Below are 16,709 nucleotides of genomic sequence, written 5' to 3' on the forward strand. Positions count from 1 at the left end.
GTTTGACTAGTACTTAAGTACTTGATTAAAATAGTTATTTGTTTTCGTACAATCCAGACCTTCCATCAACCAAATGCTTGAAAAAAACAAAAACGTAAATAAGTACCTCGGATTGAATGCGCGTTATAATTACCAGATCAATTGATTATCAAAATAAACATTAGCTGCGGACCTCAATTATAAACACTTGTGATAGCAGCTACCTCACAGGTCTGCAAAAAAAAAAAAAGAGACACGTAATGGATGGATCACGTTTCAATTTGAAATCGCACCCCCCTTAATTTCTCCCTTTCTCATTTGAATAAAACGAACAGACACGGTAATTAACAGGGCATTAAGAAAGCGAGCGAGCGAGGGAAGGAGGGATGAGACGGGTGAGGGTGCACGAGAAGAGCAGCGGAGAGGGAGAGATAGCCAAGAGAAGACTGCGGCGAAAGTGAGGAGCTGTGGAGAATTAATAACATGCCAGATCTCTCCAAGGCCTCCTTAATGGGCTGTGACAGGAATTTATTCACACTTAGGCTGGTATCAAATCAAACGCAAGGCAAGTGGCAGTGGCAGGCTTCAGCTCGGGGTGGGGGGGGGGGGGGGGGGGGGGGGAATAGAAGCTCAGTAGAGGAATAATGGGGGCCATGTCTTCTAGGTCCCCCTTTGGGATAAAAGCTCCTCTCCGAGGAGACATAGCGCATGCAAAGGAAGCACGACCAAGACAAACGATGAGCGATGCAACCACGACGACAAGACCGCCCGCCCGTCCCACCGCCCAGATGGCTTGATTATCAAGAGTCGCTACGAATCACGCGTCAGAATCCTCTCGGCCCATCGGAAGGTCGCTTGGCGCGTATTTGGAAAGGAGCCGCTACGGACAGCGGGCGGAACGCTGCGGCTAAATGAGCACTGAGTTAAACGCCGTTTCCTGTCCTAATTGGCATGTGACCAGTAAAGCAGGCCATTCATTAAGGAAGTCATTTGTGGGCACATGGGTGTGACTGCACTTTTTTTTTTTTTTTCGCCTATGACTAAGGACTTTGAATTGATATGCGCAATCACATTCTACCACACCAGGGGTCTGAAGCGCACAGATTGAGCAATCGCAAGCCATTAGGCACCAATGAATTATGGCTAATGCTTCTGAAATATTTATGCAAACATTATTAAGTTTCTTCCACGCTGAGAAACTTCATACATAAACAACAAGGTCCATAATGGATGTGAGAACGCTCATATTGCCTGGCACGCTATCTCCGAAACGAAGCGAGACAAAAGGACAATACTGGGAGGGACGTTTAAATTGAACTGGAAATAGCAATTATTTTCATCGTTGAATAATCTGTCAATTATTTTGTCGATTGCGGAAATGATAAGTTTGAATTTTCATTCGTTTATTGAAAAGCAGGATATTGTTCCAAATTAATAGTGAAAAAAATGCAGGACAAAAACAAATTCAGATTCAATCACTGTTTTTGCTCCAAATCTCATAATATTGGACACATTAAATTCTCAAAACGATTGATGGATTATCAACAATAGTCAGGGATTGATTATCAATGAATTGCCGATTAATCGGCGCACCTCAAAACCAGATTTCCCGAGAATCTGAAAGACCACTTTGAACTAACCGCGATCTAGAAATGATTAATCGATCATCAAAAAAAACAAACGATCGATTTGATTAGTTGCGCAATAACCGTTGCGGCCCGCTTCCCCAGTAAAGTGGCGAGAGAGAAATCCGGGCCCCCTTTTCCTCCTTCGCCAGCGGCAACCTTCCTCCAGACCGCATAACCATCCGTCAAGGCAGACTCCGACAAACAGCAATTACCCCAATCGACAGATAACGAGAGCAAGACTATCACTCACGGCCGGGACGCCCCGTAAAGCATCCGGACATTACCAAGAAGGCCTCATTTATCTGCCTTCTCTCTATCAGCCCCATTCCCGAGCTCTCTTTTGACTTCTTACCTGTCCAACACGATCGCTGAGGCGAGGGGCCGGAGGGGGTGTGGTTAAGAGTTCATCTGACTCAGGCATGTTGGCGACCGGTTCCAGGGCTTTAGATGTGGACTATGAGTGGAAGTGACGGAAAACGCAAAGGCTCGAAGTGCATCTCCTTTCAAATGGAGACGACGGGAGATAGGGTGTCAACTGCTGAAGGATCAAAATGCGGTCAGGTTGGAACTTCAGCTAATCGATGGCTGAAATGAACTGATTTTGTTGTCGCTGATAAAAAGGCCAAAATAAACAATGGTTGAGTGTGGACCAATAAATCTCCCGAAGTAGGACGCACCTGTGTATAGGACACACCCTTAATTAAGGCTCAGATTCAGGTATTTTCTATGTTACCGTGCAACTGACAGTTTGGCGACAATGTAAAAACTGTACCAAAACAGAACAAATCTCATCTTTCTAAATTCTTCATATTTTCTTGCGTTCATGGAGCGCCAGTGTAACATTGAAGTTGTTTTTCCTATTCCTTGCGACAGAGCCTCGCGTTAATTGTGCCATAACGACCCGAAGTTGCGCAACATCCGTGTTCCATCATGTTCATGATTATGTGTAAATGCCAAAAGATCACAATGAATAAACAAGTCAAATGGAATACCTTTTCCTGTTCTCTAACCGGAGAACTCGGCTGCATACCTTTCAACTCTTAATTGAATCAGCTGGAGACATCATAACCATTACAAGATCCTCTCCGTTTTAGTCACAATCCTGCGAGTGAAAAAGAACGGACTCGGACGGCGGTTCAGTCTGCTCGCTTCTTCTGTTGAAATGAATGCTGTAACAACATCAATTAACACGAGCTGCTGATAGCTGCTGACAGCCAATTGAAATCCAACCCCTAGCTTGTAGCGTTATGGTAATTATTGTAAGTAAGTATACGGCCGATATAAAAACGCGAAAAAAAAGTTCTCAAATTGAAACTGTAGTACATATTATACTAAGAGGGGCTTGTTTTGGTGACGGTTTTATTCGGTGACGTGACAACTGATAAATATTGTATCCAGAATGCATAAGATGAGCCAAAATCAAAGCAATTCATTTCTGATAGTACAAAAGCAGAAAAATTTTCTATGGCCAGGTCTGATTTTCATCTCAACTCGCGCTGTGAGTCAGGGTGCTATTCAAAACGAAACGGCCGGAGAGAAGCTTCAGTTTTTTGACGGCCTCCGAACCACAAAAAAAACATAAACAATACGCACCGAATGTGTCGGATTGCCGTTATTCCTAAAATGAAGCGTCCCCATGAAAATTCCGATTGCGTTTTTGTCTCTTCCAGGCGGTCTCTTGCTTACGCCACGGTTACAGACAGGGGATTAGCCAAGGATTGGAAAGCGCGAACGCGCGGTGTCAAATCGACACTCCTGTTTAGCGTGATAGTGTCTTGGGAGCATACACTTCAATGGATTTCCTCACACCACTCTCTCCTGTCGAATAATAACAAGGCGGCTGTCTGGTCCAAGGTTATTTTATTCCGAGGACAGCGTGAAGAAAATACGTATGATTTCACAATCCTCTTATCCTCGCACTTTATCACCCTATTCCATCGACGTGACGTCATTGTTCCGGAGCCGATAGTACATAAAAACATCACGGAAGGGGGATAAAGTCGCCGCGCGATGACAAATGTGGATCGTGCGGCCGCATCTGTCTTTTACAAGAGCGATTTAAAATAACCTGGTGAAGCATTTCGTGTAAAAAAAAAAAAAAAAAAAGGCACAAGAAGAAACTGACAGCTTTAACATCATAAACACAAATATACAGTATCTATTCACAACTGAGACTTTATGTTATACGTTTTAAAATGTTGACGAATGGATTCTTGTGAGCCATAAATGTATCTGTTTGCGTTCTTCTGTTTGCAATGAGGGCTGGCAAGGTTAAAAAAGCTCTCAACGTCATCAAAGTGCTGCTTTGATGTTTTATGGTACATTCAAATTTGCATAACACAAAGTTCGATAGGGCAATTTAGACAACTGATTAAGTCACATAATTCCCCAAATATGACATCTTTACGAAAAATGAAGACCAAAATTATGCGTGCCTCCTTTTTTCGCCGCCATTCGAGGACGCTTTATCTGTCAGCCACATAAGCGAAGTTTAACGCACAGGTGTGCATTTTTTTTAACGTCCATCTTCTTACTTCCAATAATTACCATAATGTGACAGGTCAGAAGTTAGGGTTAGGGTTAGAGATGTCAATTCGCTGTTAGCATCAAGTGCCTGCTGCAGCTAACAATAGCTCATGTTAGCTGAGGTTGTTACGGCATTACTTTCAACAGAAGAAGCAGGCAGACTGAACCAACGTCCGAGTCCATCCTTGTTCACATACAGATAAGTTATTGACACAAGAGGAAAAAGTTCAGGGTGCATTTTATACACAGGTGTGTCTTATATTTGGGTATTGAAATGAAAAATTGGCAAAAATACTTTCAGTTGATAATCCATAGTTGTCCATTAATTGCAGCAACACAATTAAATAAACCCTAATAATTGGTAAATAGTCTCTTATTGTGAAAAAAGTTTGTAATACACAACAATACAAGGCAAAATTTGTCAGATAATTCAATTCATCGATGGAATAATCAAGGGTAATCATTCGCAAAAATATCTGACAGTGACAGCCCAATATGACAGTTGAAAGCGCGTGCTCAGAACCTGAAGTAAAATAGATGCGTGGCTTTCTTTTTGAATCTGATCTTCAGAAGTTTGCAAAACGCTTGGATTTATCGTTTCACCTCAGCATCAATCTTCCGCACGGAATTCGCTTACAGGAGCATTCTATTTTTTTCCCCTGCGACTGAACTTTATCAGTCGCGGGTTATTTCTTTCCAAAACTGATTAAGTTGCCAATCCACAGGTGTATACACATCCATCAATACATTCTTTCATCAATCTTAACCTGCCAACCCAGTCAAGGTTCCCGCACGAGATCGTTTCAAAAATTCCCACAGCGCTATCGTTTGTTTGTTTTATTCCCGCGCGTCTTCGTCCTTTACCCCCCGGTTAAAAAAATGTCCCCAAACTGCTATCTCCTAATCCATCCTTCTCCCACCACCTGATAGTCCATTTCTCTTTCTGGCTTTAGCCATCAGAAAGCTATTTATCCATGTTTCTCCTTTCTATCACTCTTATCTCAAATCTTTCACCTCTTTCTCCATCAAGCCTTTTACCCTAGCAGCATCTATTCATCTATCTGGCAAGCATATTTTTCCTCTTCTATCTCCTTCCCTCTACTCTGTTATATCTCACTCCACTCCCATTTACTTCCCGCTCGGTTCAGAACCATCCGATCTGGCTGGAGCCACTGCAGCAGATGTAGCCCGGCTGCAAAACATCTGCTTGGCTTGTCCCGCCGCATCTTTGCTCTGCTTATCAGACTAAGCACTTTAACTCCCCAAAGCTTGCTGCCCTTACTGCTGCCTTAATGTGCAGCTGGGAAGCCTGGAGAAAATCACGGCTAAATATGTTCAAACACATGGGGCAAACATTTGAGGGCCGGAGAGGAATCCAGTTGCGCCCTTTGGATCGGACCCGGTTTTAAAAACAGAGATTTGATCGTCAGGATTGTAAAAATGTCTTCGTGGACAGATGACAAACTGTTAATGAGGGACGAAAATAGCAAGAATCCATTCGTAAATATGCGCTATTATTTTAAAAGAAAGGTTTAGCTATTTAGGAGTTGTCAAAACAGCGATTCTCTGATTATATATTCAATCGATCAACAAACTAATCAAGTATCAAATGAACCCACAACGATTTTAGGAATTGAGCAATCGTTTAGAGCAGGGGTTCGCAAACTTTGTGGAGCCAGGGACCCCTTTTAGAAGGCAAATTTTCCAAGGACCACAATTTGCAAATTTTTGCAGAAAAAAAAATCATAACACAAGTCAACAAACATGTATATTTGTGACTTTTCAGCTAAACTGACGTTTAGAAAATAAAACTTGCTGGGTCAATTTCTCCCAATCGGGCTACTGTCATTAGCAAAAGCATACAAGGAAGCTTCCATCCACCACAATCTAAGGCTAAGTTCTTTCCGAGCGTCATGGAAAACACTCGGCGAGAGCACGTTTCCATGGTGTCTTCTCAACCTCCGTACTTGGATCATTTGCCGGAACTCAATTTGCATGCTAATGCATTCCATTGGGGGAAGGTCACGTCACAAACAAGGTTATTTATCCCTTATGTATAGCGCTGTCTAATGAGGATGAAAAATGCAATTTACACTTGTGTGCTTTGTTTTTACAAGAATATCGATTGCTTATTTACAGTATGTTTGCATCACTTTTATTTAAGAGACCGCCGCACGGTAAATACTTTTATCGAACGCTTTTCCGAGGCCTTTTCGGATTTGCGGTAAAAAAGCCGCTCGGTGTGTTTTGTTATGATTCTGTTGTTGTCTGGGATGAAGCTTAGCGCGGGGTTCACCTCAATGTTTCCCTGTTGTGCTAACATTTAAAAGCAGCCAGGGGAGCGCTGCACAGCTCTTAAAAATAACCAATTCTCCTTTCTGCTGCTGCTGACACTACTGACCTAGGACCATTATCATTGCGGCACACTCAGGCAGCCTGGCATGCAATTTCTGCACAGAGCCAGCAATGCACATAAAGAGACTAAAGAAAGAGAAGGGCTTCAAACTGCATCAAACTTGGTGAATGTGCGCGCGTGAAAAAACAATCTTCTCGCTCGAAAGAAGGAACAAAAGCGTTGGCTCACTCGGTACATACACAGGCACTAACAAAACAATGCAGGGTAAACAAAGACAAAATAAAAGGGATCTCAAATCGGTGGTCCCCAATCATTCGGGAGCGGGCTCGTAAGGTTAAGCGGTCAAGATGATGGGTGGGTGAATGTTTGTGACCGGTTGCATTGAATGACGTCATAAAGGGGGCGTGGCACGCTGAGAAGAACGGTCCACCGACGAGCGGTTTTACTTTCAGGTTAGAAATGCGAGTCACATAAATCTTATTTTTAACAGGAAATTAAATCACGGTTGTGCTAAATGTAGTTTATATGCATTGATTAAATTGTGTAAAAATATCACAATCTATGTCCTTTAAGTCAAAAATGCATTTGAACTTGGATGGCAGTGAATGGGTTAATTATAGACAAAATATGACCTTTTTACTGCTGAAAATTAGCAATTCTAATGGGTTGTGCTGTAGGTGTAGAACACAGCAGCACAATGATCTTAAACTGTCATCTTTTACATGTAACCTGCAGTTCCACGGACTAACTCTTTCCCTCAAAAATATTGGAACAGCGACATCAATCGTTTACATTTGTTGCGCATGAAATATAAGATGGAATATCGTAGAGACAAATTGAAAAACCGAAAGCTGTCAACAGGTCACAGGCTCGATAATCAATTCCAAGCAAATGGGTTTACAAGTCGTATTTCGGTTTCTCTTTTAAAGTCTACCTATTTCAATAGCTCACCTACACAATGGGGTCTTTCATTACAAATATTGTTTTTTTTACTGCGCAGTGTGCCTGGCTTCTACCATTTACAGACAAAATGGGGTATCAGGACCTCAACACTGCTCAAACAACACAGATTTGCATACTATTTCCTTCTCTGAGCCTTCTGCTCCATTCGGACTTAGCTACCGCTGCCCCTTGACGCTGACATTTTGACAGTGGAAAGTAATAAACCTGATGTGTGGCAAACCAATTGGAACTGCACTGCTTGGTGGAAAATGGGACAAGAAATGAATCGCTGTGCCAAAAGCAATCTTTGGAAAATGCGATACAACACTGAGGGAAGGATTGAGGGAGACTTTTTGAGTGCTTAGATAAGGATTTTGATAAAATAGCAATTTTCTGTTACATGTTTTCATATGAAAAGCATCATGCTGCTTTTTTTCATTTGTTTTGTCAGCTTCCTCTCTGGGTAGCATAAAAGTGTGCACTGTGTATGTATTTGCCAGGGTGGTGGATGCAATCTCTACAAAGACTTTCAGACTTGACTGACAACACAGCGTGTTGGTTAAAAGAAGCGTTATCTGCTCTGCACGTCACAGGCCTCTCTATCAGAGCAGAGCAAAAACACATTTGACAGGTAACGCGTTTGAAAAAGCACTTAAGAGCGCGCTGACGTTTGAGGCCACTCAAAAAGTCAACATCTCGCAAAATAAGAAAATCAAATCTATATAATGCTTCCAAAAGACTTGAGTTATTTTTTGATTGGAATTTAATATAGGTTTTATGGTACCAATATTTCTAATCAGGAAGTGAAACGTCTTGTTTACTGAAGCCGCACTTCTCACCACCATGGCTCCAGCCATCTATCCCTGACCGCTTCTACTCACAAGGTTTGCGGAGCGCTGGGGACAACCAGAAGAGTGAATGGAAGTCAATCTTTCATATGATTCCACTCATATTTACATAAACATAGCGCACAATATTCTGTCGGCCTTGAAAGAAGAGTGAAAATGCGAAATATTTTGGCCCTCTAGAGGTTTCCTTTTCCGCACTAAAAACTACTGATTGGATCGCATACTGATGCTATATTCAAGTGCACGGAAAATGCACGCTTCATTATTTGCATCCACAGGCAGGCCTTCATTAAAATCAATCATTTGAGTATGTTTTTTTTTTTTTTTAAAGTGCTGATTTTGACCATTTGGCTCCTAGTGGTAGGCAGTTTGGATTTGACAACTTACTTCAGTGCTGTCCTTACACCAAATAATTCATTTGTCTCAGTAAATTACGTAGGCAAGAAATTAGTGTTTTGTTTTTTCTGTATTTTTTATGAGTCACTGACACAGCAGTCATATAAAAGTACACATAAAACAAAATAAGCCGAAACTTATTTTTCCTTTTACACCCACCCATTCAAAACAAAACCATATGATCCACCTGTTAAGAACCCCTAAGGCCCTGAAAAAAAGTGCGTTGGCGTGGTTTACTGGAAAACGAGAACAACTTTTACAGGCGCCGTGCGAGTTCGCATCCAGCTCGCTGCCTTGGGAAAAGTTTATCCTCCATCCAGTCAGTCAGGCACATGAGAATTTCCTCCCTAAATTCCCCAGCATAGCCCGATAGGAACCGCTTGCCCCACATGGTCCTCGTCATGAGTCTCAAAGGTCACAAAAATATCAAATTAAGTTGATTATTTTATTAAATGACTGGAAATCTGGATGGATTTCCCCTAGCAGGGAAATAACAGGAAACTGACCAGATAAGGCAAAGTACAGGGAGCTGGCTTAATCGCAAAGATGAAAGTATCAAAAGATAGTCGCCATGAATCAAACGTCACGAGACTTTCTCAAGCGTGTACAAGAAATAAAACGTGACAGAGAGTACCGCAGACCGCTGTCAGCTCTTGCGTTTGACTAGAAACTAGCACAACCTTGTCCACGCCAGCGCTAAGCTCCGTGAATGACAGGCAGTGATAAAGCTTCATGGTATGAAACGCTATCACAGCACAAGAAAACCACACGCTTTAGGTTTGAAGTGTTTAAGAAAGCCGACCTTGTCTTTTTATCACCGCTGGCTGGTACTTAATGTACGTAACCCTGAGAGCGTGGCTGGAGTGAGGACACGATACCTTGTTGACCTCCTGGATTTCTCTCCTGTCCTCGGCCGTGGGCCGGTTCTGGCCGGCCGAGTGGTCGTCATGTTTGATGCCGTCATCCTCCATAAAGGGTATCAGTTGCTGGAACGCACAGGGAAAAAAATAGCTTACACTGAATAATTATAGCTAGCTGTCATGTGTCCTTTTAATCTACGCCAAAATGATAATAAACTCCCCTTGTACCTCTCAGGTAAAAGCATCGTTTTAATTTGGCTGCAATTCTAGGTTAAAATGCTGCATATGTGGGGATCTTGTCAACGGTAGATTCTGTAAGTCTGCCGCCTCCGCAGGACATAGTAAAAGACAGGATAGAGAGTGGGGAATTCATTCATTTTTAAACACCCTGTGTGCTTGACCTTGTCTATTCCACACTACAGCGGGGCCGATGTGCAAGGGCCTTCATGCGTGTCGCCTCGGACCTGCTAAATATCATAGTGACCCCTAGTGGTTTTCTTAAAAGAAGGTGACTCATGCTACAGTATAGTCGACATGTAACAGACAACATGTAAAAATGGTAAATGGGCTCATTTAAATCGCGCTTTTCGATAAAGAATGCCGTTGCATTTTTTATACTTTCATATTCTTCAGTCGCATTAACGGGGCGTATGGTTATCGCTGTAAAGTCACGGCTCCAACTGAGGTTTCAGCGCTCAAAACTCGAGACCGAATCCATACACTTAAAGCATTGCTTCTCAATTATTTCTTGTTACAACCCCCGGGAGAAGAAAACATTTTCCAACCTTCCAACTCTCCGGGGTGACTATAAAAAGTGTTATTTATCTATGAATTGTTTTTGTAAGTACACCTCTGCAGAGGTGCTAATACTCCTTGCAAACTTTCTGACGAGAGCATCGCTGCCACATACAGTAGAGGAGGTGCAATTACATTGTAAAATTGTACTACAGCAACCCCCCCCACTCCTCATTTGAGGAGGACCAACAAAAATATACTGAGAAATTCAAACAAGCTGAGTGCTCTAAAAAGAATAGATAATATTTTTTTTTAAATGTGGCGGCATCCTTGGAGTTCTTACAATAACAATTTTGGTCAAGCAGGATAAAAGCTGTGAAAACTGCCTTACAAAAGATTTAACTTTGGAATATCAACACAAAATAATGAATATTTGGTACAGTAACTCTGTCAGTGTCATGGAAAAGATTTTTCTTCTTTTAAACTAGTAATAAATAAATAGGGGGCATATGAGCAAAAATATTTATCCAGACTGCGAATGTCTGAGGAAAGATACAAAAATGCAGATAACGTTGCGCGCTCCGATCCTTTTCTGGGCCTCCTCCCAAGAAACGAGCTTGGACTCTTGCAGAGAGACGCTAGCAGGATATTAGACAAAGTGCGATCTTGTCTTTGGTTCAAGAGGGGAAAATGGAGCAAGAGAGCGAGCGAAACTTTTTAATTGCATAACACTGACAAGAACTTATAGAATTTCAAAAGGTAATGACCTGACTTTGGCAGCTCGCATGCGTGAGGGGCTAAAATGTGCTGAGTGAGGGGGCTAAGATGGATGACGACTCGGGTGTGTGCGTGCGCGCCCGTGAGTCACAACCCCGTCCTCCCCCATGAAAAGATGGATGCGCTTTCCTGCCCTGACAGAGAAGAATGGGCTAATGAAGTTCACCAGGTTGCCTTCCTATATAAGAAAAAGTGGGAAATAACCCGTATAATAAATAATTGAAGGCAGGAGCGCGACTGAAAGAACATTAAGGAAACGCTTGGAGGAAAAGTCAAACGGGGTTCAGGCTAAGAGAGTAAAGAGCGGAAAAAGGGAAGAAAAATATTGGAGTTTGTAATGGCTGGAGAATTAGGCCACAGCAACAGCTGGAGAGAAAAAGAGAAACGCCGACGTGCCTTTGGCCCAGCTGTTCATTAATCGGGTCTGTTGCAAATTGGGCTGCAATGAGGTCACGCTGCCTGAGTCATTGATTCCTCTTCCTGTTTGGGGCAGCCGGTAGTGAGCGGCTGTCAGGCGGGCACCGAAAATGTCCGGCATGATAAATGGTACGCGGGCTGGGGCCAAGATCAACAGCGCTCTGTCCTAGGTGAGCATGGGGGCTGCGCTATCAGCTAGCTAGCCCTGCACTGAGAGCGGAGAAACATTTTAATAACACCAACAAAGAAAAATGACTTGGTTGCCCGGGATGATTAAAGGAAGGTTTACACAACCCGCGTTTTTTTCGCGGCGAGTAATGAAAAAAAGTACCAAATGCTGATTAATGGGCCGACTCATTTTAAAAATGATCATGAATAAATCAGCGTTTCCTACGAATGCATTATAAGTGTCAATAATATGAGGATTTTCACTACTCGCCGGCCAGAATTGACCTTCTTACAAAAAGCAAGGGTCAACAGTAGTGTTCCATTATTTATCGAGACTTTAAGCACTCACACTAGATCAAGTCTTTAGCATGTCGGCATCTTAGTGACACCGTGACGCCGACCGATAGCAGCCCAGCATCTTAGTGACACGTTGCAGCGCAGTCAGTTTGACGCGACCAGAAAATAAGAGCAATTACTTAAAAACGCCTGAAGAGGGAGGCAAAACAACATGAACAAGGCCAACCCCGCAGGTCATGACAGTTGTTGATGCAGTAAAGTGGGAAAAATGACATCAAGGGGATGAAAAAAACTTAGTATTCCACTTTGTAACATGAAAAAAACGCAAGCCAGGATGCTGTAACCCGGGGTCCACTGTAATTAGACCCTTGATTAGTTCAAACTTTTTTTTTAAAGGGAGAGGCCAACAAAATGCCAAAAATCTGCATCACCAATCAGTCTCTTCCCAATTATGATATCGAGATCGGAAGCATCGACTGATGAGAAACCGGATCAAGTCGGCAGTAGTTAAAAAAAATCCGTAAACTAATTACCAACACAGAAAGCAATCTCCTGACAGTAGGACAACCCATGTCCTCCTCAAAAATCCACAAAGAAAATGCATAATTAAATGCAGAAAGGTCGACGGCGGCAACCATGGAAGATTTGTTCCAATTCAGGACTGATCTCTCACATCCTCCTTTATCCTCGGGGGGGGATTAGCTCCGAGCCAATCTGTGGAAATTTGGGGTCCGCTTCAGTCGCAGATCCAATCAAACAGCGAGAGACGGCCTTGCTTGTATGGATCCCCGCACAGCGCGTGACCAATGAGCCAATGCGCCTCTGTAACATGCGACGGTGCACACATGCATGTCTGAGAGTGAGACACAACACGGATGTGTATTGGAGTGTGTGTGGTCATGCATGCATCGAGAGAGTGCGGTAGATCTTAAAGTGCTGTTGTTCCAGAAAGTGGTGACTGTAACCAGCCTAAAGACACACTGGAGACTCACCTGAGAGGTCCATTGGATCTGCTGCAAGCATAGAAAAGAAAGACCTAGAGGGAGTACATAGATAAGAGCCCCCTAGAGTAAAAATCAGTGTGTGTATGCGTGTGTGTGTGTGTGCAAGGGGGCCAAACCCGGGGTTTCACTGTCCTTGTGGGGAACTCTTTCATTTTGGTGGACCACACAAGTTCAGGCCTCTTCTTGAGGGTCAAGACCTACTTTTAAAGTCAAGCTTTGAATTGGATTTTGGTCAAAGTTTGGGTTAGGAAATTTGTTAATTATAGTTTAATCACATTAAGAGGATCTAGTCTGTAAAGTACTTTTCCGCCGCCTATTGGCGAAAAGTATTTATTACACGATTGCAATGCGACACACGACTCTCACAGCTGACAATGGCACATTGTTCCCAAAAATACATTTGAAATCGGATCATTTCCAGCGGCACATCTGACGAGATACAATTAATTGTAAATACAGTAAAACTGCATCTGAAGGTAAACAAAAATCCCTTTCTTTGATTACCTTTCCTCATGTTTTTCTTTGCGATATACTAAGCCTAGAAACTTTGATGAGATGGCCATTTTTTGTGTATATTTGCTTAAGGCAAGACATTTCAACTGCATTGCCATCCCTATCGAAAAAACCATACCTCCGGAAGTATGGGATCCAGCCCAGCGCAGTTTTCGGAACATTTGTCGTAGACGAGGCGCAGCTTGCGGAACAGCACGGAAAGCATGCGTAGATGCTCCTGAAGTTTTCCCAGTCTATCCTGGTGAGTGTTGGGGTGGTAAGTGACTCCATTAGGCAGCTGGGAAGAACAAGGAGAAATGTCGCGTTAAGTGAAGGCCCGCATCGATCCCCGATGACCGTTAAACGCACTCGGACTTGAAGTCGTCCATTAGACTCCTCCCACTCATAGAAAATAGATGCGACTTTATTAGAATAACTGAGCGGCTTCCTCGCTGTTAGAGAGTGACAGACATTTGAGTATTAAAGACAGCCGTTTGTGATAATGTGACAAAAATGAAAAGAAAGAGGTGACATAATTGCGGTGCCTGCAAGATAGGAACAAGACACATCTGATATTATAACAGCTTGCATAACTTGAAACACGCCTGCCTTCAGGGCAAATGAGGTGCATAGCGAGTAGTACGCAAATATAAAGGAAATCACCTGACAAAGCTGTGAGGAAAAGAAGCAGGTAGGCTGAGGGAAGATAAAGATGTTTTATGGGTTGCAAAGTCAATTTAAAAAAGAGAATAAATAAATATGTAGATAGTAATGCTGTGCGTAAGCGTTCTGTGGCTGAGGCACAAAATCGCGTTGGATTTGTGTGTGTGGTGATTTTCTTCAGTTGCAGGATTGGCTGTTTCCCAGAAGCAGGAAGTCATCCATGATTAACGCATGCTGACCTCGTTGTCAGGACGCGATCAAAAGCTGAGCTGCATTTTGAGTGCGCGGCAATCAGCGATACTAAAGCTGCTAAAAATCATGGATAAAATATGGCGGTATTAAACTCATATTATGTCAAGGGGCTTTGGAGTTGATGAGATCCGTGACCAAGCTCGTAACTCTGTTGGCTCATGGCAAATTACTGCTCCGCGTTCAAATCTGTTTAAACGCCGTTAAGCCTGTCCACTCTCACCCAAAAAACACAATTTTGTATTTTTTTTAAGTGATTTATGAAAGTGATGATAGAAATTAGTAATTAATTTATACAAACTAATTACTGTAGTAATTGTGTATTGAATGTGTTACTTTAAGGGGCGTGGCTGACCAAGTGAGTAATCAGGCTTGCCTATAATAACTTTGAGTACCTGAAAGTTTTCTATTCTTCTAATTTGTCATTTCTACTTTGCGATCGTAAAATAGCTCCATAGCGGCAGCCGATACTATTAATTGGCTCCATCACAAGTACCGATACGTTGACATAAGGCCAAATATCGGCTCGGTATCAATACTTAGTGCCGATACTCAACTATTCCTGGAAAAAAAAATACTAATCAGTCACAGTACATTTCGAAGATGGAGCAATCAATTCAATCTATTAACAAAATATTTATTTACAGTACAATCGGCCCTAACAATTCCCTGGGGATTGGGACTAGCCAAAAATGAGCGTATACATGAATAATAAATAATAATAAATTAATATAATTAACTAACTTAATCGATAGTTAAACAGAATACTGATAAACAAAACACAATACATGAAAAATGGGTGGTGTAAACCTGACGCCCCGCCCAAAAAAAAAGAAAATAAATACAGTATTTTCAAATATTGGAGGAAAAAAAAAAGAAAAAATGTAAAATCTAAATGTATATGCTCAAAATGTCCCTAAAGTGAATGAGATTGTGTTGCTGTAATGTGTTTTTTTGTAGATCCAATAAATGCTTGGATAATAACAAATTTATTTCACTTAAAACACAAAATACTAGACCTGCCAATCCACTATTTCATACCTATTCATTTTTAGTGGCAGCATGTCTGAAAATCATTTATTAATGCAAACTTTGGCTTGCGACGCAAAGCAATTAAAAATAGAGTAATAACACAATTACTTGTTGACTGGAAATTGACTTTTTATGATTCAATTTAAAAAAGTCGGATTCCTGGAAGTCCTGCTACACATCAAATATGAATGTAACAATATAAAGCTGTGTCTTGTGAACAAGCAAGCGTGCATTTCATCCCCAACGTGTTAAGTGCGCTATTTCCTGTTTCGTTGAGACCGAGAGGAAGACGACCACACCTGCATGTTCCTGAGAAGCTGAAAGATCTCCATGGTCCTGAGGACAATATCTTGGACCGTCTCCTGGCCGATGCGGCACAGCGAGGCCGTGTTGACATCACGAGCTGCCTGGGCTTGCTGCTGCTGCTGCTGCTGTTGCTGAGGCGGCGGCTGCCCGGTAAAAGGTGACACGAGTGGAGGGGTTGTCATGGAGACAGCAGGTTGATGACTGAAGATGTTCAGACCCTTATGTGTCTTGATCAACAACAACAAAAAATGTAGCTTAATCGAACTTTTCTCCCTTCATCAAAACATGACACTTTAATTTTCTTAAGTACCACTCAGCAGGATTAAACTACGAAATGAAAACATTAAAACGCAATTAAATGAAGCGAGACGGAGTAGAAGTGATGACAAATTCACGCAAACGTCAAGAAGAGGGGAAAGTAATAGAGAAATCACTTTGGGAAACGAAAGATTCAGCAAAGTTCTTTCGTGAGCAGTAAACACTTCGAAGTACCACCGAATCGGCAAAAGTCGTTAAGATGACAACGTAAAAATAGAAAAGCAAAATCGAATTGCATTGAACGTGTTTAGGTAGCAGCGAGCAGTCGCCAGTAATTCCATATGGAAAAGTGGAACGCTCGTCACCTAATCTAAGTGGAGAGCAAGAAAAAGCGACAGCTTTGAAAAAGTCGTTGACGTTAAACAAAACTTTAATACGATAGAAGTTTGTTTTAAAACATAAATGACAGTTTATTATATTACCTGTGGCGATAATTTGTCTGTGTTGATTGCATGTCAAATTCTCTGCTGCGGCGATGGTTGAAAGTATCGCGAGATCTACGTCTGAAACCGTAACTGTAGAACTGAAACGGAAATATGATAATTCATAATTCATGGGATATAGTTTGGGGAGGTGGGTATACTTATTATATTCATAATAAGTGAAAGGCTAATAGCTATTTGTCCAAATAGGTGTGATACATAAGTTTACGTGATCGTTTTCTAGCTCCGATTGTCTTTATGAAGTGCAGCTTTTCAGCATTACGGTAAAGCGCT

The 16,709-nt window shown here is 42.1% G+C and overlaps 1 protein-coding gene across 2 annotated transcripts in view; it reads right to left on the minus strand.

The window, feature by feature from the left end:
• The window catches only part of med30 (mediator complex subunit 30), a 30,290-nt gene extending 13,803 nt beyond the window's left edge, over positions 1–16,487 (minus strand). For both annotated transcript variants that reach the window (XR_015863941.1, XM_088404429.1), the window contains exons 1-4: positions 16,416–16,487; positions 15,669–15,902; positions 13,565–13,723; positions 9,554–9,661 (exon numbers count right to left, since the gene is read on the minus strand). Coding sequence is in view for 1 of the 2 variants with exons in the window: in XM_088404429.1 (XP_088260555.1) it covers positions 9,554–9,661; positions 13,565–13,723; positions 15,669–15,857 (456 nt within the window). In the remaining variant the exon portion in view is untranslated. The remainder of the gene's footprint in view (positions 1–9,553; positions 9,662–13,564; positions 13,724–15,668; positions 15,903–16,415) is intronic.
• Between the last annotated feature and the right edge of the window lie 222 nt (positions 16,488–16,709).

The sequence above is a fragment of the Hippichthys cyanospilos genome, chromosome 21, assembly GCF_059441005.1.
Source record: "Hippichthys cyanospilos isolate Australia breed blue-spotted pipefish chromosome 21, RoL_Hcya_1.0, whole genome shotgun sequence".
Lineage (NCBI taxonomy): Eukaryota > Metazoa > Chordata > Actinopteri > Syngnathiformes > Syngnathidae > Hippichthys > Hippichthys cyanospilos.